Source organism: Kickxella alabastrina, assembly GCF_025024165.1.
Source record: "Kickxella alabastrina strain RSA 675 chromosome Unknown BX661scaffold_12, whole genome shotgun sequence".
Classification (NCBI taxonomy): Eukaryota; Fungi; Kickxellomycota; class Kickxellomycetes; order Kickxellales; family Kickxellaceae; genus Kickxella; species Kickxella alabastrina.
Window position 1 is genome coordinate 464,294 of NW_026251483.1, and position 24,619 is coordinate 488,912.

The 24,619-nt window shown below is 45.7% G+C and overlaps 10 protein-coding genes and 1 non-coding gene across 11 annotated transcripts; 7 read left to right on the forward strand and 4 right to left on the reverse strand.

Moving 5' to 3' along the window:
* Nucleotides 1-33: 33 nt before the first annotated feature.
* Nucleotides 34-1,385, forward strand: BX661DRAFT_183097 (FYVE zinc finger-domain-containing protein). The gene has a single exon (XM_051536144.1). The coding sequence runs from the start codon at nt 105-107 to the stop codon at nt 1,260-1,262; it is 1,158 nt and encodes a 385-aa protein (XP_051391515.1). The 5' UTR covers nt 34-104; the 3' UTR covers nt 1,263-1,385.
* Nucleotides 1,386-2,231, forward strand: BX661DRAFT_183098 (Snf7-domain-containing protein). Its single transcript, XM_051536145.1, is given in 2 exon segments — nt 1,386-1,759; nt 1,777-2,231. 2 exon segments carry the CDS (start codon nt 1,457-1,459, stop codon nt 2,122-2,124), a joined length of 651 nt encoding a protein of 216 aa, XP_051391516.1. The 5' UTR covers nt 1,386-1,456; the 3' UTR covers nt 2,125-2,231.
* A 141-nt stretch (nt 2,232-2,372) lies between these two features.
* Nucleotides 2,373-3,646, forward strand: BX661DRAFT_198628 (uncharacterized protein; the record flags this gene model as incomplete). Its single annotated transcript, XM_051538244.1, has 5 exons — nt 2,373-2,860; nt 2,889-3,035; nt 3,094-3,175; nt 3,321-3,487; nt 3,526-3,646. The coding sequence occupies 5 exons, from the start codon at nt 2,373-2,375 to the stop codon at nt 3,644-3,646; spliced, it is 1,005 nt and encodes a 334-aa protein (XP_051391517.1).
* A 282-nt stretch (nt 3,647-3,928) lies between these two features.
* On the forward strand, nt 3,929-5,011 carry BX661DRAFT_138207 (uncharacterized protein; the record flags this gene model as incomplete). Its single annotated transcript, XM_051532711.1, has 2 exons — nt 3,929-4,159; nt 4,205-5,011. Coding segments are annotated over 2 exons (1,038 nt in total), but the record flags the coding sequence as incomplete, so codon positions are not given.
* Nucleotides 5,012-5,065: 54 nt separating this feature from the next.
* BX661DRAFT_183101 (uncharacterized protein) lies at nt 5,066-6,624 on the reverse strand. The gene is made up of 2 exons (XM_051536146.1): nt 5,849-6,624; nt 5,066-5,819 (listed from the first exon to the last, which is right to left on the reverse strand). Exons 1-2 carry the CDS (start codon nt 6,552-6,554, stop codon nt 5,299-5,301), a joined length of 1,227 nt encoding a protein of 408 aa, XP_051391519.1. The 5' UTR covers nt 6,555-6,624; the 3' UTR covers nt 5,066-5,298.
* Nucleotides 6,625-6,964: 340 nt separating this feature from the next.
* On the forward strand, nt 6,965-8,513 carry BX661DRAFT_183102 (thiolase). Its single transcript, XM_051536147.1, has 4 exons — nt 6,965-8,018; nt 8,060-8,168; nt 8,201-8,280; nt 8,339-8,513. The coding sequence occupies exons 1-4, from the start codon at nt 7,198-7,200 to the stop codon at nt 8,451-8,453; spliced, it is 1,125 nt and encodes a 374-aa protein (XP_051391520.1). The 5' UTR covers nt 6,965-7,197; the 3' UTR covers nt 8,454-8,513.
* An 827-nt stretch (nt 8,514-9,340) lies between these two features.
* On the reverse strand, nt 9,341-10,389 carry BX661DRAFT_183104 (trypsin-like cysteine/serine peptidase domain-containing protein). Its single transcript, XM_051536148.1, has 3 exons — nt 9,996-10,389; nt 9,541-9,957; nt 9,341-9,505 (listed from the first exon to the last, which is right to left on the reverse strand). Exons 1-3 carry the CDS (start codon nt 10,272-10,274, stop codon nt 9,407-9,409), a joined length of 795 nt encoding a protein of 264 aa, XP_051391521.1. The 5' UTR covers nt 10,275-10,389; the 3' UTR covers nt 9,341-9,406.
* A 113-nt stretch (nt 10,390-10,502) lies between these two features.
* On the reverse strand, nt 10,503-11,552 carry BX661DRAFT_183106 (trypsin-like cysteine/serine peptidase domain-containing protein). Its single transcript, XM_051536149.1, has one exon. The coding sequence runs from the start codon at nt 11,521-11,523 to the stop codon at nt 10,663-10,665; it is 861 nt and encodes a 286-aa protein (XP_051391522.1). The 5' UTR covers nt 11,524-11,552; the 3' UTR covers nt 10,503-10,662.
* A 7,051-nt stretch (nt 11,553-18,603) lies between these two features.
* Nucleotides 18,604-18,686, forward strand: BX661DRAFT_t66. The gene has a single exon. It is a non-coding gene; the product is annotated as a tRNA-Leu (tRNA).
* A 1,075-nt stretch (nt 18,687-19,761) lies between these two features.
* Nucleotides 19,762-21,159, reverse strand: BX661DRAFT_183114 (WD40-repeat-containing domain protein). Its single transcript, XM_051536150.1, has 2 exons — nt 21,050-21,159; nt 19,762-20,961 (listed from the first exon to the last, which is right to left on the reverse strand). Exons 1-2 carry the CDS (start codon nt 21,081-21,083, stop codon nt 19,835-19,837), a joined length of 1,161 nt encoding a protein of 386 aa, XP_051391523.1. The 5' UTR covers nt 21,084-21,159; the 3' UTR covers nt 19,762-19,834.
* Nucleotides 21,160-22,462: 1,303 nt separating this feature from the next.
* BX661DRAFT_198634 (cytochrome P450) lies at nt 22,463-24,259 on the forward strand (the record flags this gene model as incomplete). The annotated part of the gene is made up of 2 exons (XM_051538245.1): nt 22,463-22,468; nt 22,817-24,259. 2 exons carry the CDS (start codon nt 22,463-22,465, stop codon nt 24,257-24,259), a joined length of 1,449 nt encoding a protein of 482 aa, XP_051391524.1.
* Between the last annotated feature and the right edge of the window lie 360 nt (nt 24,260-24,619).

Consider the following 24,619-nt stretch of genomic DNA (forward strand, 5'->3'; position numbering starts at 1 on the left):
CCCAGCGCCGCTTGGCCGTCAGAGCCGCCGGCACGTATGGACACACCAGGCCAGAGCCAACATGGGCCACAGCACCAGCCAACGCTCACCCCACGGAGACATGCATGGCCACAGCACGGCCACAGCCACGGCACGGCCACGGCACGGCCACGGCCTCGCCCTCCCCGCCTCGCAGTAGCAGCATCGGATCAGGCTCTATCGGCGAAGACTACCCAGCACACGCGCTGTTCATGCGGCAATGTCTGCCAGAGTCCGCATGGGAGGCCGACGACGCAGCCACAGGGTGCCGGCAATGCGGGCGCAGCTTCTCGCTGTTCCTGCGGCGGCATCACTGCCGGCGCTGCGGGCTGCTTTTCTGCGTAAGCTGCTCGTCCAAGCGCGCCGCCCTTGCGTCGCCCCTGGGCCTGGCGCAGGGCGGGTACTACGGGGCATCGCAGCCAGACGACGACACGCCGCTGGCACAGCTCCAGCAGCAGCAGAGGTTTGGGCCGTCGGGGTGCTGGGCGCTCCGCGACCACCGCACCTGCGATGCCTGCGCACAGGCGGTCGGCGAGCTGCCGGACCCGGCGAACCCGGAGCTGGTGCCGGTGGATTGCGCAGCGGAGGACGCGGCCGAAAACGCATACAACATATTCGGTGACCAGGCGGCGCAGGCCGGCGGGCACCAGCGCAGCCAGTCGGGCAGTGGCGTCAGTGGGCTGCGGCGGCGTGGGCGCGGGAGCTCCAGTGTGCGCATTTGCCCGGTGTGCGACCGCGACTGGGCGACGGTGTGGAATGGCATGCGGCGGGTGCCTGGCGAGGGGTGGCAGGAGGCGCAGGAACGCCATATTCGCGCGTGCATCGAGGATACGTCGGCGGAAATGCAGGGCGCAAGGCCGGTGTCGCCTGCGCGCCGCAGCCGCTCGGTGCAGCCGCATCGCATGGCGATGGATGGCCAGCGCAGCTCAGGCTTCCTGGGGTTTTTCAATTCAACGCCTCCTCCGCCTACGGACGCTGTTGCTGCCGCAAGCAATGTTGCCGGCGGCCCTGCGCACCGTGCGGCTGCCGGGCTGGCCCATGCGAGGTCGCCCGGCGGTGTTAAGTACGTGACGTATCAGCTCACCAGCGACACGCCCCTGCTGGGCCAGGAGTGCGCCATCTGCTTCGAGGACTTTGAGCCCGGGCAGCGGGTCGCCAGGCTCAACTGCCTGTGCACCTATCATCTGTGGTGCATCAGCGAGTGGCTACAGCGCACGCCCGCGTGCCCCGTCCATTACGAGTGACCAATTAGAAGGCCGGGACCACGTGGGCGGGAGATCCCGTAAGTTGGCACCGTTGCTATTCGCCGCCAAATAGCCCATCCAGTGCGGGCCAAAACGCTTTATTAGACCTATTTATCTTTTTGTCCATCTATACAACACGTTACCACACAGCACTTGTATACATTAATACATTAGCGCATTGGCACATTAATACAATGTTTAATTTTAGCTTGTTTGCAAAACCACCCAAGCCCGAGGAGCTTGTGCGCAAATGGCGCGCGAGCGTGCGCAGCCAAGAGCGCGAGCTCGACCGACAAATACGGGGCATCGCCACAGAGGAGGCCAAGGTCAAGCGCACAATCCAACAGCTAGCCAAAAAAAACGGCGACCTGGCCACCTGCCGCACGCTCGCAAAGGAGCTAGTGCGCAGTGCGCGGCAAACCACCCGCTTGTACAAAAGCAAAGCGCAATTAAACTCTATTCTTCTGGAGCTTACTCGGCAGGCGGGATTGTTGAAGGTGGCGGGACTCTGCAGAAGAGCACGCAGGTTATGCGGTCGGTTAATCAGCTTGTGCGGCTGCCGCAGTTGCAGGAGGGGATGCGGGAGATGGAGAGGGAGATGGTGAAGGCTGGGATTATTGGGGAGATGACTGAGGAGGCCTTTGAGATGATGGAGGAGAGCGATCTGGAGGAGGAGGCCGACCTGGAGGTTGAGGCGGTGCTGGCCCAGGTCACTGATGGGATGATGGGGAGCTTGGACGCTGTAAAACTAAATGTTGGTGGCGCCAAGAAGAGGGACGAGGAGGAGGTCGTCGAGTCGGATTATGAGCTGGAGAACGACCCAGATGCTATGCTCGCGAGACTGTCAGCACTCCGGTCCTAGACAATAATTTTTAATTTTTTTTACCGAATGGCTTTAAATGCAATCATGTGCAATAGTCCTATAGTGGACCGTCCGTGCCTTGTGCCGATATTGCCTGCCGACAATGTCCCCCCCCTCCCCTCCCCTCCCCCCTCCACCCCCTCCCCTCCACCCCCCTTCCGTCTTCACTTTTACTTTGTTTTCGCAGACAACAAAAGCACCTTTATCACTAGTTTATTATTTGATTCCAACCATACCTTATATTAATAATGAGCGGCCACCAACCCATTAATAACAGCAATAACAACAATAGCAATAACAACAATAGCTTGAATTTATTTGGCGCAGGCTTTGGCGGCAACAACAACGGCATGGACACGTCGAATGGCATGAATCTCTTCAACAACTTTAATGATCTCAGCAGTTTTGGCGTCGACCTCAATGCGCTTGAGATGGCTGGCGGCGGAGGTGGCGGCAGCCACGGACCATCATCTGGCAATGATTTGTCTAGCATACAGCTGATGAGCCTGAACGCGGCTGGAGCCAATGGAGGAAATATTGGTGTGAACAGCACACCGATGATGATGATGGCTGCGTTGAACAACGCATCTGTACAACAGCAGAACCAACAGCAGCATAATCAGCAGCAGCAGCAGCAGAAGGCCAAATCGAGGGCTAGCTCGCAGTCGTCTGATGATATGGGCGACATACCTTTGGCACAATTAGCCCTGGCACAAGCGCCGGTCCAGGGGCAGAAGTACTAATCCCAGAAGCAGCAGCACCAGTGACAATGCCAGCAGCAGCAACAGCAATGGTAGGAGGCGCAACTGCCCGCCCAGTCACTGCGACACCAACACATGGAGCCATACAGGCCCAAGCGTGTCGAGGACAGCCAACCAATTGCCCTTATCCAATACTGCTGTTACACCAACGTCGCATATGAAAATGGCAGGGTTTTTGGAGACTTCTCTCTCTGCCAATCAACACCAGCAGCAGCATCAATATCACAGCAGCAAGCAGCAGCGCCGCCCGCTGTGTCATCGAGTCCGGGTCATCAGGCGTGCACTCGACAGTCCAGCTCAACAACCCACGCCCACATCACCACCCTCCGAGCACCTCCAACTCCAACTGCCCCGGCCCATGCACAACCCGAATACCACCGATGCCCCGCTCATTGAGCTCGATGCAATCGAGGAAAAGCTATGCTCGCTTCTGAGCACGGCATCTGCGCAATACGCATAATGGGCGGCGGCGTTAATGGAAGTGAGGAGTCCAGCGGCAGTGGTGATGATGTGATTGCATTGAAGCCGACGGTTAAAGAGTTTATGGTGGGCGTGGCAGAGGTTCAGGCTGGGTTAAGGTGGCAGCATGCGCAGCTGGTCAGGTCGCGGATTCCTGTTAGGGCACAGGCGGCGTTCCAAGTGATGTTGCTGGGGTGGAGCGTGATCTAGTGCTGTGGGAAGATGTTGCGAGGCTGTTGGCGGACGCTGTTGACGAGGGGCTGGCTATTTCGGCGGCAGCGACAACAGAATCATCGGCTTGAAATTTTAAAATTTTTATCAATCACGTTTTTTCTTCATCATTTCATTCATTGTTTGAGTCGCCTTTTCCACCATCTCTAATTTTTATTTTTGTACAAAGCGAAAATTTTCTTCAAATTCAGCTTTCATTCTTATTTTCAATTCTTTTTTTCTCCCAATCATAATTAAGAATCGCAAACGTCCCCATTTCGCACAAACACATATTCTTCTATTTCTAATTCACATCCATGGACTCGCCCACCAGACAGTTCCACCAACAGGTGTTTTCGGCGGAAACAGCCAGCAGCATCGACGAGTTCATCAATAAGCTCAAGCGCGGCCACCTCCAAGGGTCGAAAAAAATCGCACTAGAAACTGCCAACCTCATGCGTCAACTTGTATCCAACAGCCGCTGGGACGACGCAACAACGCTTACGCAACTTCTAATTACCGTCGGACGGCGGCTCATTAAGGCGCAGCCGCGTGAGCTGCTGATTATGAATATAGTCTGTCGCGTTATCCATATTGTCAACGAGGTGGCTCCGACACAGCCATCTACGCCAACGACTCCGAGGGGTGAGTTTAGCGCTAGTGTGTCGAGGGGGTCGATGACGCCGGCGATGGGGCTGGGTGTTGGGGCGGGTGTCGGTGGAGGCAATGGCAGTGGGGCGCGCAGCGGGTTTGTCGACCAGGTGGCTGGGGCGCTGGCCAGGCAGCAGCACGAGTCGCAGGGGGCGTTCCGGCTGAAGCAGGAGATCATCGGCGAAATCAACGAGTACATCATTGAGCTGGAGAGCTGTGAGGAGGACATTGCCAAGAACGCGCTGCAGCACATCCACTCCAACGAGGTGATTCTGATCTGCGGCCGGTCGCGCACCGTCGAGGAGTTTTTGCTGGCTGCCGCGCGGAAACGCAAGTTCCACGTGATCGTCACCGAATGCGCGCCAGCGTACGACGGCCACGAGCAGGCGAAGGCGCTGGAGAGCCCGAACATCGAGGTCGTGGTGATCCCAGACGCCGCTGTGTTTGCGATTATGGCGCGCGTCAATAAGGTTATCTTGGGCACGCACGCGGTGCTGGCCAACGGCGGACTGGTGGCTGTTAGTGGCGCGCATATGGTGGCGGCGGCCGCGAGGCACCATTCGGCCCAGGTTGTGGTGTGCGCTGGGCTGTACAAGCATGCGCCCGCGTTCCCATTCGACGACGACCGCTTCAATACGCTGGTGTCCCCGGATGCTGTGCTGCCGTATGGGGATGGTGACCTGGTCGATGCCGTCGACGCTGTGAGCCCGTGCTACGACTATGTGCCGCCGGATCTGGTCGACATCCTGGTCGATTCGGAGGGCGGCCACCTGACGTCGTACCTGTACACCTGCTGCAGGAGAACTACAGCAGCGCAAAGGACCTGGCGTGGATCCTGGACGACCAGTGAGTTGGTATTTTGTCTATTTCATTTTATTAAATTTTATGTTTCGCAGCTTGGGCTCCACGACAAAACGGTGGATAGGTTGTGTCTAGTTGTTGTCCTTGTCCTTTTTCTTGCCAAGGTCCTTGATGCGGTCAAAGATGCTGCCCTCCTTCTTGTCTGTGTGATCTTTGGGCTTGGGATGGTGGCCATCGGCGGCATCGGCGGCAGTGGCAGAGCCAGCGGCATCGCCGCTGTCAAACTGCTCGATCACCGGCGCTGGCGCGCGCTCAGCTCGGTTGGCAGCTTGACGCGCAGCCCCAGGTACTGGTCGCCCCTGGCCTGCGACCCGACCTTGCGGATGCCCTTCCCGCGCAGCCTCAGCTCGTCACCGGGCTGCGTTCCAGGCTTGACCTTGACCTCGACATCGCCGTCGACCGTCGGCACGCGCACGGCGCCACCCAAGATAGCCGTCGTAAACGGCACATCAGCCGTCAAGTACACGTCAGCACCCTTGCGGCGGAATACCGGGCTGGGTGCAACCTTGATGCGCACGAACAAGTCGCCAGCCGGGCCGTCACCCTCCATTGGCGCGTCGCCGGCTTGGGCAATGCGAATGCGCATGCCAGTGTCACAGCCGGGCGGCACGTCAATTTCCACCTGCTTGCGCTGCCGCACGCGGCCCTTGCCGGCACACGACGTGCACCGGTCGCTGGCGTTCACCGAGCTGCCCTCGCCGCCGCACTGCGGGCACTGCTGCTGCACGTGGAACCCGCCCATACTGAACGTCGCTTGGCCAGTGCCATGGCACATCGAGCACGTGTGGCGTTAGCGCCCTTTTTGGTGCCGGCGCCGCCACAAGGCTCGCACTTGACGATCGGCGTCACCGTGATGGTGGTGTGCAGCCCGCGCACCGCGTCCATAAACCCGATGCTGGCCACTGCCTCGATGTCGTCTCCCACCGCCATGAACCCGCCGCCCATACCGCTGCTGCCCGAGCGGCCTGGCCCAGCCCTCCGGCCCTGCGCGCCAAATCCACCGCCAAACATCTGCGACAGAATATCCTCCATATTGCCGAACCCACCGAACCCACCAGGACCACCGGGCCCGCCGCCCATGCCTTGCGGATCGGCTGTTCCGAACTGATCGTAGGATTTGCGCTTGCCTTCGTCAGACAGCGTGTCGTACGCCTCTTGGATCTTTAAAAACTTGTCTTTGGCTTCCTCTGCCTTGTTCGCGTCCGGGTGGTATTTCTTGGCTAGCTGGTAGTACGCCTTTTTGATCTCGCTCGCTGATGCGTCGCGCTTCACACCTAGTACGCTGTACAGGTCAGAGGAGCTTCGGGTTGCTGCCGTGGTGTGGAATCCGTGTGCGGATCGTGGCTGCCCGGTGGTGCGCTTGGCTGAAGTCCATTGGTGTGCTGCTGCTGCTGAGGCAGTTGTTGTGGTTGTTGATGGTTGTAAGGGCGCAACAAAAGCACCGGCTGTGGGAACCAGCCTCTTGCAAACGATTCTAGCTGCAAACATTCTTTGAAAATAGTAATAGTAATAAATTGGCTGTCTTGGTTAAAAAAAAATAAAAGAAATTTTGAAGAAGGTTTCTTATTGCCATCAGCAGCAATATCGTAATAAACCTGAGAAAGATTACTCTTAAAAAATCTTAAGGCCTGATCAATATATTCGGTGTGCTTCTAGAAATAAGTTCAAAGATTGATATCGTGGATGATGGATTAACACCTTATTTGATCAAGCCCTACTTTCACTTTCACATTCACCCCCGTTGCCTATATGCGCTTTTACGCCGCCAAAAAGTGAATGTATGCGCAATTTTCGTTTTCACGTGAGAGTCCAGGCCCCCGAGCCGCGGATGACGAAACGAGTGAATTAAATTTTGACATGTGCAAAATACCTCTCTCTCTTGCATGTCTGCCTCTGTTCCGGAGCGTAAAGTAGCAATTCCCAGCACCGCCGCCGCCGCCGCTGCTGCCACCTTTCAATAGTGGCAGTGGCAGCGTGGATATATAAAGAGATGCATAGTCAGATGCCACCACTTTTCCTCTTTTCATATTCTTTACTACTGTCCCTCTTTTTTCAATAATCAAGAGCTCTTATTTTTTTCTTCCTTTACCCCAACTATCTATCGTTTAATATCTAATTTTTTCTCCCAAACATGGCTTCATTTCGTCTCACACAGGTGGCCTCGCACTTGAACGGCACCAAAGCGCCGCGCACACAAATCGGCGTCCAAAGCCCCGACGACATCGTCATCGTACAAGCCCTGCGCACGCCCATTACGCGAGCACGCAAGGGCGGATTCAAGGACACAACATCAGAGTACCTACTGGGCACTATCCTCCGAGGGCTCCTCGAGCGCACGCGCATTGACCCCACACTGGTCGATGATATCTGCGTGGGCAACGTGTGCCCGCCCGGTGGAGGCGCGACGACCGCGCGGATGGCAGCCCTGTACGCTGGATTCCCCAATACCACGAGCGTTCAGACGGTTAACCGGCAGTGCTCCAGTGGATTGCAGGCGGTTGTGCATATTGCGCATGCAATTCAGGCCGGCATGATTGACGTGGGTATTGGGGCTGGTGTCGAGAGCATGACCCAGTTCTATGGGCCCCAGCATAAGCTGCTTCCAGACACCATCAATGACGAAGTCATGGAGGCTCCGCAAGTCGCTGACTGTATTATTCCCATGGGGCTGACCTCGGAGAACGTCTCGGCTGAGTTTGGAATTCCTAGGTCCAAGCAGGATGCCTTTGCAGCCTTGTCGCATCAGCGTGCCGCGCGTGCGCAAAAGCTGGGCCATTTCAATGAGGAGATTTACCCTGTGCGCACTAAGATTGCTGACAAGGACGGCAAGGAGACGGAGATTATTGTCGACCGCGACGACGGCGTGCGCCCAGAGGCCACGGCTGAGTCGCTGGGTAAGCTGCGTGCAGCATTTTCGGCCGACGGCGCAACTACTGCGGAAATGCATCGCAGGTGTCTGACGGTGCCGCCGCCGTGCTGCTGATGAAGCGTAGCCGCGCTAAGGAGCTTGGCCTGTCCATCCAGGGTAAGTTTGTTGCTTCGGCAGTTGCTGGCGTGCCCCCGCGCATTATGGGCGTCGGCCCGGCCTATGCTGTGCCAGCAGTTTTGAAGAAGACGGGCTGACGGTCGCGCAGCTGGATATTATTGAGCTTAACGAGGCATTTGCGTCGCAGTCTGTGTACTGTGTGGAGCCCTCGGTCTGGATATCAACAAGGTCAACCCGAAGGGCGGAGCCATTGCATTTGGTCACCCACTGGGTGCACCGGCGCTAGACAGATATCTACCTTGTTGACCGAGCTGAAGCGCCAGGATAAGCGCGTCGGCTGCACCACCATGTGCATTGGCGGTGGCTTCGGCATGGCTGCCATTTTCGAATCCGAGCACTAAAAAAAACAAAAGTGCAGCCTAATTAATTTTTTTCCTTCAATAAAATTATATTATAATTAATCGATAAGTGTTGTTTCACCTGTTCGTTCATGCAGGTCGTGTGACCAATTTATCTGGTGAGCTCCGGAACACTCCAAAATATAAATATTTAATAATCACATGGTAGTGGAAAATTCTAGACCAAACATTATATAAATGTTGTTGCATGTGACCCTCTTCTGTCTTCCACTCCAATTATTTAAAGAAAACTTATGTACACTCGTTGCTACAATTTTTTAATCAGTGTTTGTCTGGTGTTACCATGATCGCACAACTGGAACGCGGTTTTATTTTATTTTCCCATGTGTAATGGTATAAAATTGCCCTCGCATTATAAAAGCCATTCTGGATTCTTTCTCTTCTTTAATTTAGCTAAAATTTACTCTTATTTTCTAAAAAGTTAGCACTATCAAACAACCAAACCTACAAAAAAACAGCAACAGCAATAGCAACAATGAATACCACTTTTATTCGCCGTTATATCAACCCCACCAAAACTACAGCTGTCCTGCGCCGCATTCACCACACACCCCGGCCAATTCAGTTTGCCCGCGGATATACCACCAAAATTGACACATACACGGAGACCGACCAGATAAACCCATTGAGTTCCACAACTACCTGAAATCCAAAGAGGAATATGAAGCCAAGGAGTTTATGGAGGAGGAGTCGGACACACTTGCCAAGGAATCGTTTGGCGCCGACGCTTCACTCTGTAAGGATACGCCGACGGCGACGGCTTCCGGGAGGGAGGTCAATGGTGAATTTGCCAAGCAGATTCATGATCTGCTAAGCCCAACCTATGGAGAATAATTCTTTAGTAGTAAAGCGTTTTCCATTTGCATTTTATAATAAATAACGTGTATTTAAATAAAGATCTTTCATAAAAAATAACAAATGATTGAAATGGTTTTTTACGAGTCGCTAAGACCAGTCAGGTACTCCCTTGACAAGCCTGTATTTTCCATGATAAAGTCCATATAGTATGACGCATGCACAAAAGGTGAAACCCGCTAGTATTGCCGCACTCGCTCTCACCGTAATTCACCGCAATACTGTCCACACCCACAAGTATCAGTGTATTATTAGAGCTGACAAGCAGACCTGAGCCCGAGTCACCCATACATGTGCTGTGATACGGGGTGAGCGCGCCAGGTGTGCATATCTGCGGGCCATTATTATCAACAAACTCGCCGGATTCACCCCCGCACATCGTTTTGTTCCCGGTCATGACCAGCACACCCCTAAGAACTGATAGATTATCTGCACCGTCTTCTGCCTGGCCCCACCCAACAGCCAACATAGTCTGCTCAACCCCAATGGGTCCATCGTAAATGGGAACTCGCTGGTTAAACCCTGAAAAATCCAGGTCCTCCAGCTCTAAAATTGCAATATCTACCCGGCCATTTCGCTCCTGGGCAAAGTACTCTGGATGAATGGTTATTTTATTCACATTGCCAACTTTCTGCTTATCTTTGTCGTAGTGGTCGTAGGGATAGTGACGTTGGTTGTGGGCGAGACTGCGTCTTTGGTTTGTACTACGCAGTGGGCGGCTGTGAGGATATGTTTGGGCGATATAATGGTTCCGCCACAGGCGTATATGCCGTCGCCGGCGACTTTAATTACAGGGACAGCACTGGTCCCCAGACTATTTGTCAGTAAAAACCCGTTGATTATGCGTTTGTAGAGAGTAGCGGAGACATCAGGAATAAAGAGGGCGTAGGTTGTTTGGCATAGAAGCAGTGTTGAAACTAAACCTGCATATATCCGCTTGATGTACATTATTTTACTTGAAAATACAATATAAAGAGGAAAATAAAAATAATAAAAATTTGAAAGTGCCAGCCCTAATAAAAAACAATTTAATATAAAATGAATGTTGAAGACAAGATACACTCAACGAGAGGAGAGAACAAATGCAAATGACTACTTTTATGTTTATTTACTTGCACAGAATTAAAACCACACATTCTTTTTTATTTAATTGTTTATAAAAAGAAATATCACAAGCTCAGTTTTTCAAACATTAGAAAATAAATTTTAAAAAGAAAAAATACAAAGACTTTAAAATAGAAAGTAGATTGAACACACGTGCCTGTCAAGCAATGTTGTTGTTTAACAACTAAAAAATTAATCAATTAATGATTAAATTGTCATCAATTTCAACGGACTATAAATTATCAGTAAGTCCAGTCAGGTACTCCCTGGTTAGACCTGTTGCTTCCATGATAAAGTCCATATAATACGCTGCACGCACAAACAGCTGGTGCCCACTAGTATTACCGCACTCACTCTCACCGTAATTCACTATAAGACTGGACACCCCCGCAACTGTTTGTTTTTTCTTGTAGTTTACATACAGTCCAGAGCCTGAGTCGCCCATACAAATACTGTGGTACGGAGTAAGCGCGCCAGGTGTGCATATCTGCGGGCCATTATTATCGACAAACTCGCTGGATTCACCCCCGCACATCGTTTTGTTCCCGGTCATGACCAGCACACCCCTAAGAACCGATAGATTCTCTGCGCCGTCTTCTGTCTGGCCCCACCCGACAGCAAACATGTTTTGATTAGCTTCAATGGAACCGTCGTAAATGGGAACCCGTTGGTTATGTTTTGTGAACTCCAGATCTTCGAGCTCTAGAATTGCAATATCCAGTTTGGCATCCAGCCCTTGTGGAAGATATTGCGGGTGGGCGGTTACCTTTTTAACATTGGCAAACTTTTGCTCCTCCTTCTTGTAATGGTTGTAGCCAATGGTTAAGTTGGCTGCAGGTAATATCTGATCTACGCTATCAACAATACAGTGGCTGGCTGTAAGAACGTGTTTGGGTGATATGAGGGTTCCACCACAGACAAACATACCAGTACTAGTTCTTTTAACTAGAAGTACAGCACTAATTCCCAGGCTATCTGTTACAAGGTACCCGTTAACAATGCGTTTGATAAAAGTGGAACTGGGAAGTGCAAACAAAGTTTGGCAAAAGAGTAGAGTTGAAACAAAAAATGCAAACATGTATTTGTAGTACATTAGTAGAGTAATTTAATATATAAAAGTAATATATTATTTTAAAAAATGAAAAGATGCAACGCCTTTGTCCATTTATTTTTGATCATATTGCAAATAGCAAACAATTTTTATTTTTGCTTTTTATTTCTTTTCAAAAATTGCATTCTTACAGTATTTAAAAGGATAAGCAGGTGATGAATTTGTTTTATAAAGAAAACTTTTTAAACATGACCGAACACATGTGTTTGGCAAACGACATTGTTAATTTAAATTGACTGATTACAATTAAAAATTATAAAAAGTAATTTAAAGCAAAAGTACCTAATTGAAGCCAGTAAAATAATATATCTTAATTATAAAGACAACATGCCTATTGAAAGTGTACTTGCCTGGTCTTACTAAGTCCAATTAGTACCCAATGCTCACAATCAAATGTTAACTAGGAAGAGTTTTGCATTTCCCCCTCCCCCCACAATTTACTGACATTCTGTTTAGACTTAAATGTCAGCCTGCTGTAGCTTTACATGCATTCCAAATCCTGGGTCACTCATATACGTACTGTAGTATGCAGTAAGCACTCAGAAAATACAGGGCTGCAACAGGCATTAACGGTTTATCAAAACCTGGCTAGTCCAACTGATAAACTGCTGTTAGTGGGGTGGCTGTTTAATGCAACAATCCAGTAGAGCTATCTGCTGCTTGTGGTGGGTGGGGACAAATAAAATCTATGCGAAATTTAAAAAACGGGTGAACAAATTTCAACCAAAAGCTAATTGGGAGTAAAAGGAGCCCAGACAAAGAAAAACATTGTTGTTTCTGGGGACGTTCTATGAACGGGCTATAAGATGTTGTGCTCTATAAAAATAAAGGTTTAAATTAATATATTTAAGTATAAAAAATACCTAGGAACTTAAAAGGGGGACAGCGCTGTATAGGCAGCGCTGTAAAATATATTCCTTGATGTCAGCCAGCAATAACAGAAGTGTGTATAGTGGCCATGAGGGTGATCTTGGTTCTTGAAAAGGAAGACAGTGGCTTGGAATGTGTGTTGGGCACCATATATTTCATATGATACAAATACTTTTGAAAAATCAATAGGTGCTTAAAGAGAACTGGTTATATTTATCAAGTTTAAAAAACTTAATTATGTAGAGCTTTACACTGTATAGATGGTTGATAGTAACAATGCTTTAATACAATAGCTTTGTCAATTCAAGAAATGCACATTGAATACAGAAGCATATACCACCATGTATAACTGTGTATTTAAATGGTTTTTAATGTTGCTGCTCGAAAAACAACAGCTATAAGTAATCAAAAGCTGTTTTCCAAACTCTATGGCTTGCCCATGAGTATAAAATGGCTTTGGGGTAACTGTTTGTATGACCGCTAGTAGTCTGTAAAATGGCACTGGTTGCTCTGTTGTGCAGCCCGAGGATATGGAATGGATGTCGAGGCTGAGAATCGCAAAACAAGTTTTCATCTGCATGCCGGTTGATAGGGTGCTAATTGGATTATGCAGGAGTAAATTAGGGGGCATAATAATGATGCCCAGATATGCTCCCTACTTTGCAATGCACACGCGTGAGTGCACATACACGAAAACTACAACATTGACTTGCCAAATACCGGTCTGCTCACAGAAAACCAATTTTCGCCAACGTAGGTGCAACTGGTGAAGTGCATAACAGAGACAAGAGACATATATAAAATAAGTCGGCTTCAGTTCACTTTTGCTTCCATTGATAATAAAACCTTCATAAACTAACACCCCACTTTACACTACATCATAGTGTCCACATATCCCTCTTATTATAACCCCTCATGGCCGCTATACACACTCTGTTATTGCTGGCTGACATCAATGAACACCATTATGTTTACAGCACTCCCACACAGCGCTACCCCCTTTTAAGTTTTCTAAGTAATTTTCTGATACTTGAATATAATAATTTAGATCCACATTTTTATAGAGCATAACAATATTCATATTGACTTTCTGAGCAATCAAATCACACTTCTGTTACTGGAATCGGTCATTATATCCAGTTATTACAATAACACTACAGTTCATTTTAAAGCATGGAAACAAACGTGTAGACAGACAGTTAATTTTAAAATGTAAGTATGGTGCTCTAGTTATCAGTTTTATTCAAACGGTTTATGAGAACAGCATAATGAATATACAATAGTTAGAAAAAGTACGATATCAACGGACATTATTGTGTTGGATCTAATTCTCTATTTTTTTCTTACATCTCTCTTTATATTGCTGCGGCTCCAGATTCTGACTAGCTTGTGATATGCCTTTCTGAACTCTGCTTTCTGCCCCCATATGGTCAGTGACCACTTGGGCGTCCCACTTGTGCGCTTCTCCGGGGGTTATTTATACTTACACACTGTCACTGAGTTGCCTGCAATATTTGCAATAATTTATTTTTTGCAATCTGCGCGAAACATAGATACTTGGATATTCATTTGCAGAGATAATCAGTGAGCCCAAAGCAAATTAACAACGTCACAAGTGTATCTTGACTAATCTTAGAGGCAATAAGCAACATATTAAATATTTTTCAAGCTGATTTTAATTTGTTTTAATTTTCAATTTCATCTAGCAAATTTCAGTATATACACAAAATTTTATTATACACTCAAAAACGCTGACTCTAGTGATGAGCCGAGCGCAGTGAAAAATAAGAAATTGGCGGTGGACTGAATGTGTAGCCCAGAGTCGCATCGGCAAGCGTGTCAAAGTGCCCAGCAGCTCGAAAGTGATAAAGAAACGTGTGATGAGTATAATCTAGTGGCTGTTATATAGTGCCAATAATTTGTTTGTTTGATTTTCCCACACTTCTACCTTTTTAGCTCCCTACCTCTATGCCTTTGTATTGCCTGTTTTTTATTTTTATTTTTTTTATGAGTTGCATCTACAACATCACAAGCTGATCAGACTTGTAATGATTGCTGTGCCGCCATGTATTTAATAATAAATTTAACAAAACCCCGAGAACATTTTACAATGTTTCAAGGCCCATGGACACTCATCTTTTTTGTTCTTTTTTGGTTGTTCTTTTGTTTGTTCTGTTCTTTTGTTTGTTCAGGCAATACATTAGCAAGAAGAGCGGGTAGCAGCAAATGGAGAAGTGGGTAATAAGGAGACAAAATATGAAGATGAGGGCTGGTTGTATGATGAAAGAGGATTTGACGTGGAAAGCCAGTGGGTGTGTTTGAAAATCCCCTGGCATAAGTTGTGTTTTGAAAGTAAAAATGTGAACTGTAGATTTTCCGAGCGAAGGGTTGATTATTGAAAAGGCAAGAGGAGGTAAGTGGTATCCGCGGTCGCTGGTGGTATATTCCATATAAAAACATGGTGCATAAAGTGTAATTGGTAAGTGGTGTTGTAACAAATTGTGGTTGGGATGAGAAACTAAAGAAATGTCTTGGAAAGTGGACGCTCTATTTATATGAAATCTGTAATTCAAATGGATGGGTGAGAAAGACAGCTAAAACAGACCTACCATTTAGAAAAAGAGATAGAAATAAAAAATACAGCGAGTTCTTTGTTTTGGGCCAGCCTAAAATAATTTCCCTATGTTTTTTTGCACCAAGAGGCGTGTATTTTGGTAATTAAACAAGCCCAAACTGCCAAAAATAGCAGCAAGATATATCTCCATGTGCTTAAAGAAAAATGTAAACATTGCATCATTTTGATTCCAACATTGCATCATTTATGCCGTGAAATAAAGTGAAAATGATTTTGATATTTGCAAAAATACAAACATGCATTCGGCCATTTTTGCAAGCCAAACACTGATGTCTTTTTTTGGGAGGGGGGCAGGTTTTGTTCCAAAAACTTACATGTATATTTAGAGAACCTGGGTAAGAGGCCCAACCTGAAACATAAACAATTGGTATTTGCTATAAAGGATATTAATCAAAAGATGATATTTATTTCTTCCAAGGAGGACAATTCCTGGCTGCCCGACAGCCAGGAATTATATGCTCTCCTTGGCATGTAAATAACCTATAATAAAACCTATCATCATTGCTCTGATTGCCACATGAGTAATCAATCAATCTCAATAAGGCAACATGCGAAGCCATGTGCCTTAACTGTGGCATATCATTGGAGTCGATTCACACATTGATTTGGATAGCATTGGATGTCAGTGCTTTAAAAGCATGTTCACAAAATGATGAATCATTTCCAGCAATGACATGTACAGGATGCTGCTTCCATTATTGCTAAAAATCCCATGTATAAATAAGACATGGTTTCTCGAGTATTCAGTTGGTAGTTCTTTAGGCACTCTTGTTCCTTTTTTACTCATAACCGCAAATATCTTTACTTTATTTACCAGCAACCATCATTTTCAACATGCAGCTCTTCTAATTCACTACTCTTGCCCTGATTGCCGTTGCTGCCACTGCTGTCGTGCACGCCGACACTTATGCCGACACCATTTTTTGACAGTTTTGAGATGTTTCATTACCCAAAGAAACCCTCTTGGTGCACAAAAATATTGAAAAAAAATATTTCAGGCTGGCAGAACACAAAGAAGCCCACTGCATTTTTATTTTTCCATCTCTTTTTTCAACTGGCAGAGCTTTTTTGCTGCCCTTTTCCATCTATTTTCATGTCTTATTTCATATAAAAAAGGCGCTCACTTTCCAAGTTATTTTTTGGTTCTCTATCTCCCTCCCAACAACCACCACTTCCTCTAAAATACTACCACCCTTTTTCTAATACACACATATTTTCCTAACATTAGGGCATCACGACTACAGTACACGCGCACACACAGCAGCATCAACTTTGACTTCAACTTCAACATGGATTATCGGTTCACAATACACAACTTTTGTGGGAGGGGATCAGACACATACAACAGTTTTCGCGCAGCATCATCCATTGCACTACATTGGCCCATATATTATATCCGCCATCTGCCACAGCCACGCTCATTCGCACATCGCAAAAAATAATGTGTGTCTAGTAAATACTTGGTAAGATATCTGCAACTGGTCTCATCAATGTCATGTCTGGGGGTATATACGAGTGTCAACAAAACACCTAACAAAAACCTGGAGATAAAATAGACCCATGGTTTTTAATAAAAATCGGGCCGGTTCCATTCCGTAAGACCCGTAACTGTGGTATATACGGGGGCCCACAGAACATTTGTTCAATATGAATCCGGCTGGTGACACGCCTAAGACCTGAAATCAGAGGCAGCGGAATAGGAGAAGGGCGGGGTTTACCCATATACCTTCTCCAGATTGCCAGCGTCTGGATGGGCTCCTCATAAAATCACAACATGGGCATGGCTAGAAAGAGTAGCGCATGTACCAAACCCAAAGTCATGACAACCAGTTGCAAATATCTCCGAGCGTTCAACGACATTTTGCACTCGAAGCTCTATGAGCTCTAAACAGCTATCATTTGCGCGGCGATTCTTTTTAGATGGCACTTTACTTTTAACTGCTAATTTTTGTCTTTGCCGTTCATCATGGCAGAAAATAAAACCACTGTACATACCACACCCAACATTTCCATTGAAAAGTACAATTACAAAAATTAGACTGAAAAAGCCAAGAGAATGAATTTTGTAAATATCGCTCGAAAAAATCAGATAATATTAGAATATCAAATTGCATAATTTCAGTTTGCATGCACTTTTGCAGCCACTGATTTAGTCTGTGTTTTAGTTGATCATGTGCAACAGCCATCGAACACGAATACATGTACAACTATTGGGCACCTGTCCAGGTTAATCTGTGTTGTGCTTAATTTGCTGTTTAGTTGATAAGAGAGCGTTGGTAAAAATAAATATAAAATAAGAGATGACAGCAAGCATACAAACAATGTGGCTGTATTGACATTCGCTTGGAATTGCGATTGGTATCGGAGACCATTGCAGCAAAAAGCTATCGCAGCAAAAAATGCTTCAGCTTTTTGTTAAGAAAAAACAGGAGATATTGGAGAGTGTACAGCTAATAATACATTCAATTAGGAGTTATTCGTTAGGATCGAGATGGGCATATTCACTGTGTAGATAATCTATAACCCCATTTATACAGCCTGTTCTACAAAACCACATCTAGTGCAACTCAAAAATAGCAACGTTAATGTAATGCTGCGCAGCCTGAAGACATGGAAGTAGATGCTAAGGTTGAGGATCGTGAAACAAGTTTCCAGCAAACCCCACTGCAGGCTTGTTGAAAGCTGAAGCAGTGCTAAAAACTGTATCATCATTGGCAGTTTGAATTGATGCAACACCTTGGTCTTCAAAAATGCCTCAAATAAAAATAAATCTCGGTTAATGTCTATAACTCAATCCAGGCTATCCAATTATAGAGTTTGTAGTTTAATTTTTATTAAAATTATGTCTAGAAAATTTATTAAATAAAATAAAATAAACAAATGAAAATTTAATTGAAAATGAAAATAGAAATATATGCTAAAAAATACTAAGTGGCCATACAACTTATTGACCACTCTCTCTATGCATAAATATTGTGGATTATTTCACATTTCTGTTGATAGTACAATTTTATGAGATATAATCCACAAATAAATTGTCAACAACATGTGTACGCCTGTGATACAGGTTTTGTTGTGGGTAAATTCCCAGAAAAGAAATACAGGAAAGTGGCAGTCTCTAGCAGAAATGTGAAATAATCCACAATATTTATGCATAGAGATTGGTCAATCGGTTGTATAGTCATGATTTGATTTGTAATATTAATATTATATTTGACAATAATTAATATATGTAAAAAATAAAGTTCAATAAAGTACAATCTTGTATAGATTTCTGTTCTGGCTACAGTTCTAGCATCTCCTCAACCCATTTGCTGGAATTCAAGAAATAAATAATTTTTTAGCCAATATGCTTTTGTATTTAACTGTACCCTTTTTACGTATTCATTTTTCTTAATTTTTTATGCCTAAAGAGCTTTTTCTGCATGTGTTGCGGAGTAACAATTTTTTTACAGCATCCTTATAGACTTTTGTAATATTATTTTTTATTTCAGGTGAGTTCAGAATGGCTCATTACTTTTCCCTCTTAAGGCGAGTGACTTAGTACACTAAATATTGGTGAGATGGCCGAGTTGGTCTAAGGCGCCGCGTTAAGGCCGCGGTCTCTCCGGAGGCGTGGGTTCAAATCCCACTCTCATCATTTTTGTCACTTGGCTCCTGCTATCGCAACAAACACATTTTTTGTGAAATAAAAATATACAATTTTTTGCTCTAATTTCATGTAATGTTATTAATTGAGTTTATTTTACTTTAATAAATTTGATTGTTTTAATTGTATAAAAATCATTATTAAGCTTTGGATTTTTGACTAAAATAGAAGCGTATCTTTATTTATATTGTCTTTATAGGCTCGTGGATTATCAAGATACTAATAGTTATATTCAGCTATTGTTTATAAAGAGACATATCTTGGGCTTTTATTTTTTGCATCATAGCGCAAAATAGATCACCTATAATTTAATTATAATAATTATATTTTTTATTGCTTGTTAATACATAAATGCGTGCACGTTGTGGTGCCCAACACATATTTCAAGCCACTACCTTCCCTTTTCAAGAATCAAGATCGCCCTCATGGCCACTATGCACATTTCTGTTATTGTTGGCTGACATCAAGGAACACCATGATGTTTACAGCGCTGCCCACACAGCACTGCCCCCTTTTTCAGTTCCTTAAGTAATTTTTAAGACTTGAATATATTAATTTAGACCCACATTTTTATAGAGTACGACACATGTGTCCAATTGTGGTTGTCGTAATACTGTACATTACTTGTCTACAATTTTGAATTTTACATAGAAATGCTTGAGAAAATCTGTAATATTTTAACAACGCAAATATGCAGTATTTTATTAGGATGAAAACCGATCAATTTTATATAATTAAATATAATTAACGTATGGTGCATTTGGTATGATATTTAACTTTTGGTATCTATTTATTACAGTCAGAGTTTGAGTATTGACAGCAAATAAATAAATGCTTATTTGTTTTGTTTTGGCCACAGGTGAGTATATATATAGAGACAAAATCGAATACTTCCTCGTATTTTCTCCCCGTGGAGAAATAAAACCAAAATTTCTACATATCAACTTGTAATATATTATTGCCGACAAATTCAATTAATATTTAATAAATTGGTAATATTTTTATTTTGTGTTTGACAGACCGTAGTCTGACACGCCAGCGCATCAGTCTTTTTTGGTTTGCCCTAGAACTTTTTCAATTGTTTATTTTATATTTGATATTAAAGAATAACCAACAGGTATTATAGAATTGCTCACGCTTCACTCCAAATGCCAGATGCGTACAATGCCGTCGTCGCCGCAAGTGGCCAGCCAGCTGGGATAAACAGGGTTCCATTTAACACAGTTGATGTCGCTCAGACCGTGGGCATTCTGACGCTCGCATACAAGCTCTATGTCCAGCGCAGAAGACTGGCTTCCAGTGGCGCCAGCGGCTGCAGACGCAGAAACACGGAGAATGCGCAGGGTGTTGTCCCCGGACCCAGTGGCTAGGAAACCATAGTCACCCGCAGCCGCAGAGGCAGCAGCAGAGGCAGCAGTCCACGACACCGAGTAAATGGCCCGTGAGTGGACCGAGTCGGGCACAACAGCAACACATTGGAACTCAGAATCCGGGCGATAATAAAAGCCCTTATCATCCTCAGCTGAGGACGCCTGGCACTTCTGCGTCCACACACGCACCGTGCGGTCGTCACTCACTGACGCCAAAAATCGGCCATCGGGACTAAACGCCCCGCCCCATACGGTCGACGAATGCCCAGTCAGTGTCGCCGCGGAGTACCAGTCGTCGTCATCCTCCTTCCACACTCTAATAGAGTCGTCGTACGAGAATGAAACAAGGAGGTCTTGCATCGGGTGCCACAGCACCATTTTGACATCCTGCGTGTGCTCCATCAGCACGCTGATGCAGTCAAAGTCGCCTTCGCCATTAGACTCCCAGATCCACACGCTCTTGTCCCGCCCACAAGTCGCCAAGAGTTGGCCGCTGGGGCTCCACGCCACGCTCTTAGCCTCGTTTTCATGTCCCTCCAGGGTTGCTACGCACTCATACGCACCCTCTTTCTCCCAAATGGCTGTTGTACCGTCAAAGCTGGCCGTCGCCAATGCCCGGCCTCTAGTCGGCTCAAACGCAATTGAACGCACTGTGCGCTTGTGTGCGTTATCAATAGTATCTAGACACTGCCATGTGCTAGCACTCGTCTGGTCCACGTCCATCGATGCGCCGCCACCGATGGCTGCTGCCGCCATGGGCTTTTCGCTGTGCTCGGTGGTGAAAAATGGTTCACCAGAGATCGGCGCCCATATGCGCGCTGACTTGTCCCCCGAGCATGACGCCAAACGGGTTCCCAACGGATCCCACGACACCTGCCATACTCGGTCTTCATGTCCTAAGTAACGAGTAAGAAAGAATGAGCGCGATTAGCTCAATTCAGCAAGGTCGAATTCATTTGTGCGCTACTCTCCATATGTGCTTACCAGCGAGTTCGGCAACCAGCTTGAGTTTTGTCATTTTTGTGCTGTTTTTACTGTTTAATTGAGGTTGTAAATAAACCAAAAAATAAGTGTACTGAAAGTGAATGTAAAATTGCAATTTTGAATTCAACTCACCAAAGAATTGGCGCGAAATGCATTTCTTCGCAGCGCTGCAATCGTGGGTGGCGGCAGTACTTGTGGGTTGTCGTGCATGTGCTGGTGAGAGCTGGTGTGGATCAACAGCTTTATGATTTTTTTGATTAGGCATACGCAAAATTTATCGTGATCAAATCGTATGAAAATTCAATTAAAAGAGTTGCAACGGATTGGTGCATTGGTGCACTATATCGCACAAGCGTGATGCGCTTACACAGCCGAAATTAATTCCCAGCAGCGATACGTGCATCCAAGATGCGAATCTTGGCAAAAAAAGATTGACCACTCACAAACAAACAAAAATGCTCAGCATCGATCCAAATATGCACAAGCTATGCTGCGTGTCTGATTGATTTTTTAATGTAATGCGTAGAGATCGTGCGACTGGCCGTGCATTCTTCAGCACAGCCATCATTGCGATATGCTCCGCAAATTGCAAAAACAAGGGTACTTGTAAAAAAAATTCGACGCAATTTCATTTAAACTTTATGTAACGCTCATCATTTACTGCCTCCATGCGCCCACCCCAACAATTATTTGGTGCTGCTGAACTTTAAATTTACTCGTGCTCGGCTTTTTGTTTTACTTTGTAATACAATTTAATTGTTCATTTGTTCATTTGTTTGTGAGTGAGTGACCATGGACAGGCGTTTCAATTTAAAATAACAATGACAACGGGGATATATGAACGCAACATAGCGTCGGAAGCATAAATTTAGTCGATAATTGGTTGTCTGCAAAGTTTTTTAATTTAAAAAATAATTGGTTGACGCAAACATCGAGCTGTACAAAAAAAGGTATGCATCACTCGCAGCACAACTGTCCATCGATTATATGCATGGGGATGCAGTCAAAGGTGGATAGGTCGATGTGCAAATTTGTTAGGTAAGCAGCGATTATAGTTAGATGATGCCCGAATTCTGAAAATTGGGTGCGTTTGCAGAGTTTATGCATTCATGATATAGAGGGAGGGATTCGGGGGACTATAGACAAACACAAATGAATTAATAAAATGCAGGTGCTCGTTAAACGACGTTGCTTTTGCGAATACTGCTGGGGAGCACATTTGTAGTTTTGTGTAATTGTAAAATGTGTTTTTCAATCTTTTGATAAACAAGTTATGAAAAACAGGGATTCTGTGTCAAGTGAATGAAGCCGCACTCTCACACCACCATTGTTCAATAGTATGTACGCCATGTCAGGGAACTAGCTGTTCTTTTACTTTCTCCATTTTTGTTGTGTTTTTTCGATAGACACAACATGGGAGTTTGTTATTTTCGTTATGTTTGCGTGCATCTGACATATGTGTTGTCAATTTTTTGGTCACATTATTGCTGTAACTCATTCATCTTGTTGTGGCCGCTATTTGTCTAAAAATGCCATGAAACAATTCAAAGTGATAACAATGGTATAAAAGCAACCCACATTTTGTATTCTCTTTATTTTCATCTATTCATCTACATTCGTATCCATTTCAAATATATTTATTTTAATATTTAACCATCTATATTATTTTTAAATATGTTCAGCAATATATACTATTTTCTCTTACTCAATAAAGCGCTGTTTCTTTGCGTCTTCATACCAATCCTTTTGGTGGGATTTCTTTTAAAGCGTGCGTTTCTTACCCCGCTCTCCAAAATCCCCGGACCATTCCTCAACTCTGTATCCAACCTGCCTCTTTATTACTACACGGTCCGCGGTAATTACCACACTTACACTATATCGCTGCACGCAAAATACGGCAGCATAGTGCGCATTGGATACAATCAAATCTCTCTAGCCAATGGTTCCGAGCTCCGACGCGTCTTGGCCACACACACTTTTCCCAAAGGAAAGGTGTACGAAACCAACGTACTTCCCGAGCAAACGACGTTCACAACCACCAATCCTGAGCTCAACAAGACCAAAAGGCGCCAGATGGGCAGCACGTATTCGATAGATAATATGCGCGCTATGGAGGACACCATATTGGAACACGGCGTGCTCACACTGATTAGATGCTGGGACGCAGAGATTGAAAAGGGCGCAGCGGTCAATTATTTCTACGGATTCAGCGGGCTGGCATTTGACATCATTGGTGTACTTATATACGGAAAAAGCTTTGACGTGCTCAGGCTGAATGACATGACAATCATCGCCAATATCCACAAGCTGATGGTTTTATCGTCCATTGTTACCATCCTTCCAGTGCTTGGGCGCTTCACTTGGCTGTTCAAGGATTTGTCGACTGCGCGGTACCAGCTTCTCAACATGGCGCACGCGGCCATTATGCAGCGCAAAAACGATATGCGCGAGAAGGCAGTGTTTTCACCTCATGCTGACATTTTGCAAAAACTTGTTGACGCCAGAGACCCAAGAGACGGTCAGGCACTGAGCTACAACACAATAATTGCCGAGATTAACATGCTGTTAGCGGCAGCCACGGACACAACAAGCAATACTCTTTCTTGGTCACTTATGTACATTTTGCACCACCCCACAGTGTATCAGCGCCTTTGCCAGAACATCCGATTTACTTTTCCAGACACGACAAGACCAATCCGATACGATGAGGCTAAAACATATTTACCCTATCTCACGGCTGTTATTCTTGAATCCATGCGTTTGAACCCCGCCGCATCTGGTCTTTTCCCGCGCAGCGTGCCTACTGAGGGTGCTATGCTCTGCGGCCAGTATCAGATTCCGTCAACAACAGAAATATGCCTTTCCTTTGCTGCCAGCCACCGAGACCCTACGGTATGGCCCAATCCCAATGTTTTTGATCCCGAGCGATTCATGGGCGCCAAAGGGAGAGCAAGATCAAGGGACCTACTAGCCTTCAGCACTGGAGTGCGCGTGTGTATTGGCCGGCATTTGGCATGGATTGAGCTATACACGGTTTTGGCCAACTTGCTGCGCAAGTACAACTTTGAATTGCCCATTGATTCTCCTTATGGCCCCCACAGAATAAAAGATGGCATACCTGAGGATATTCCCGGACTTGTTTTTACCACTTGCGGCCCAAAGGATCCACTGATAAACTGTCGCATGCATGTGTCACACGCCATATTTTAATTTTTATACATTGCTACCTCCATCTATAGCCCTGCTTTTAATTTTTAAAATTTAAAATTTATGTTATTATCTACTTCTCACATCAAATGATAAATATTTTAATTTTTATCATTTTTAAAATGTAACAATAACAATCATCGTTAAATAAGCGCACATCCTTATTCGAAATTTTACACGTGTTGCGCAGCCCGAATATATGGAAGTGGATGTTGAGGTTGAGAATCGCAAAACAGGTTTCCACCTGCGCGCTGATCGATAGGACGCTAATTGGATAACGCAGGCCTAAATTAGGGAGGCATTACATTGATGCCCAAACATGCTCCCCATTTTGCAATGCACACGCATGAGCGTACACGCACG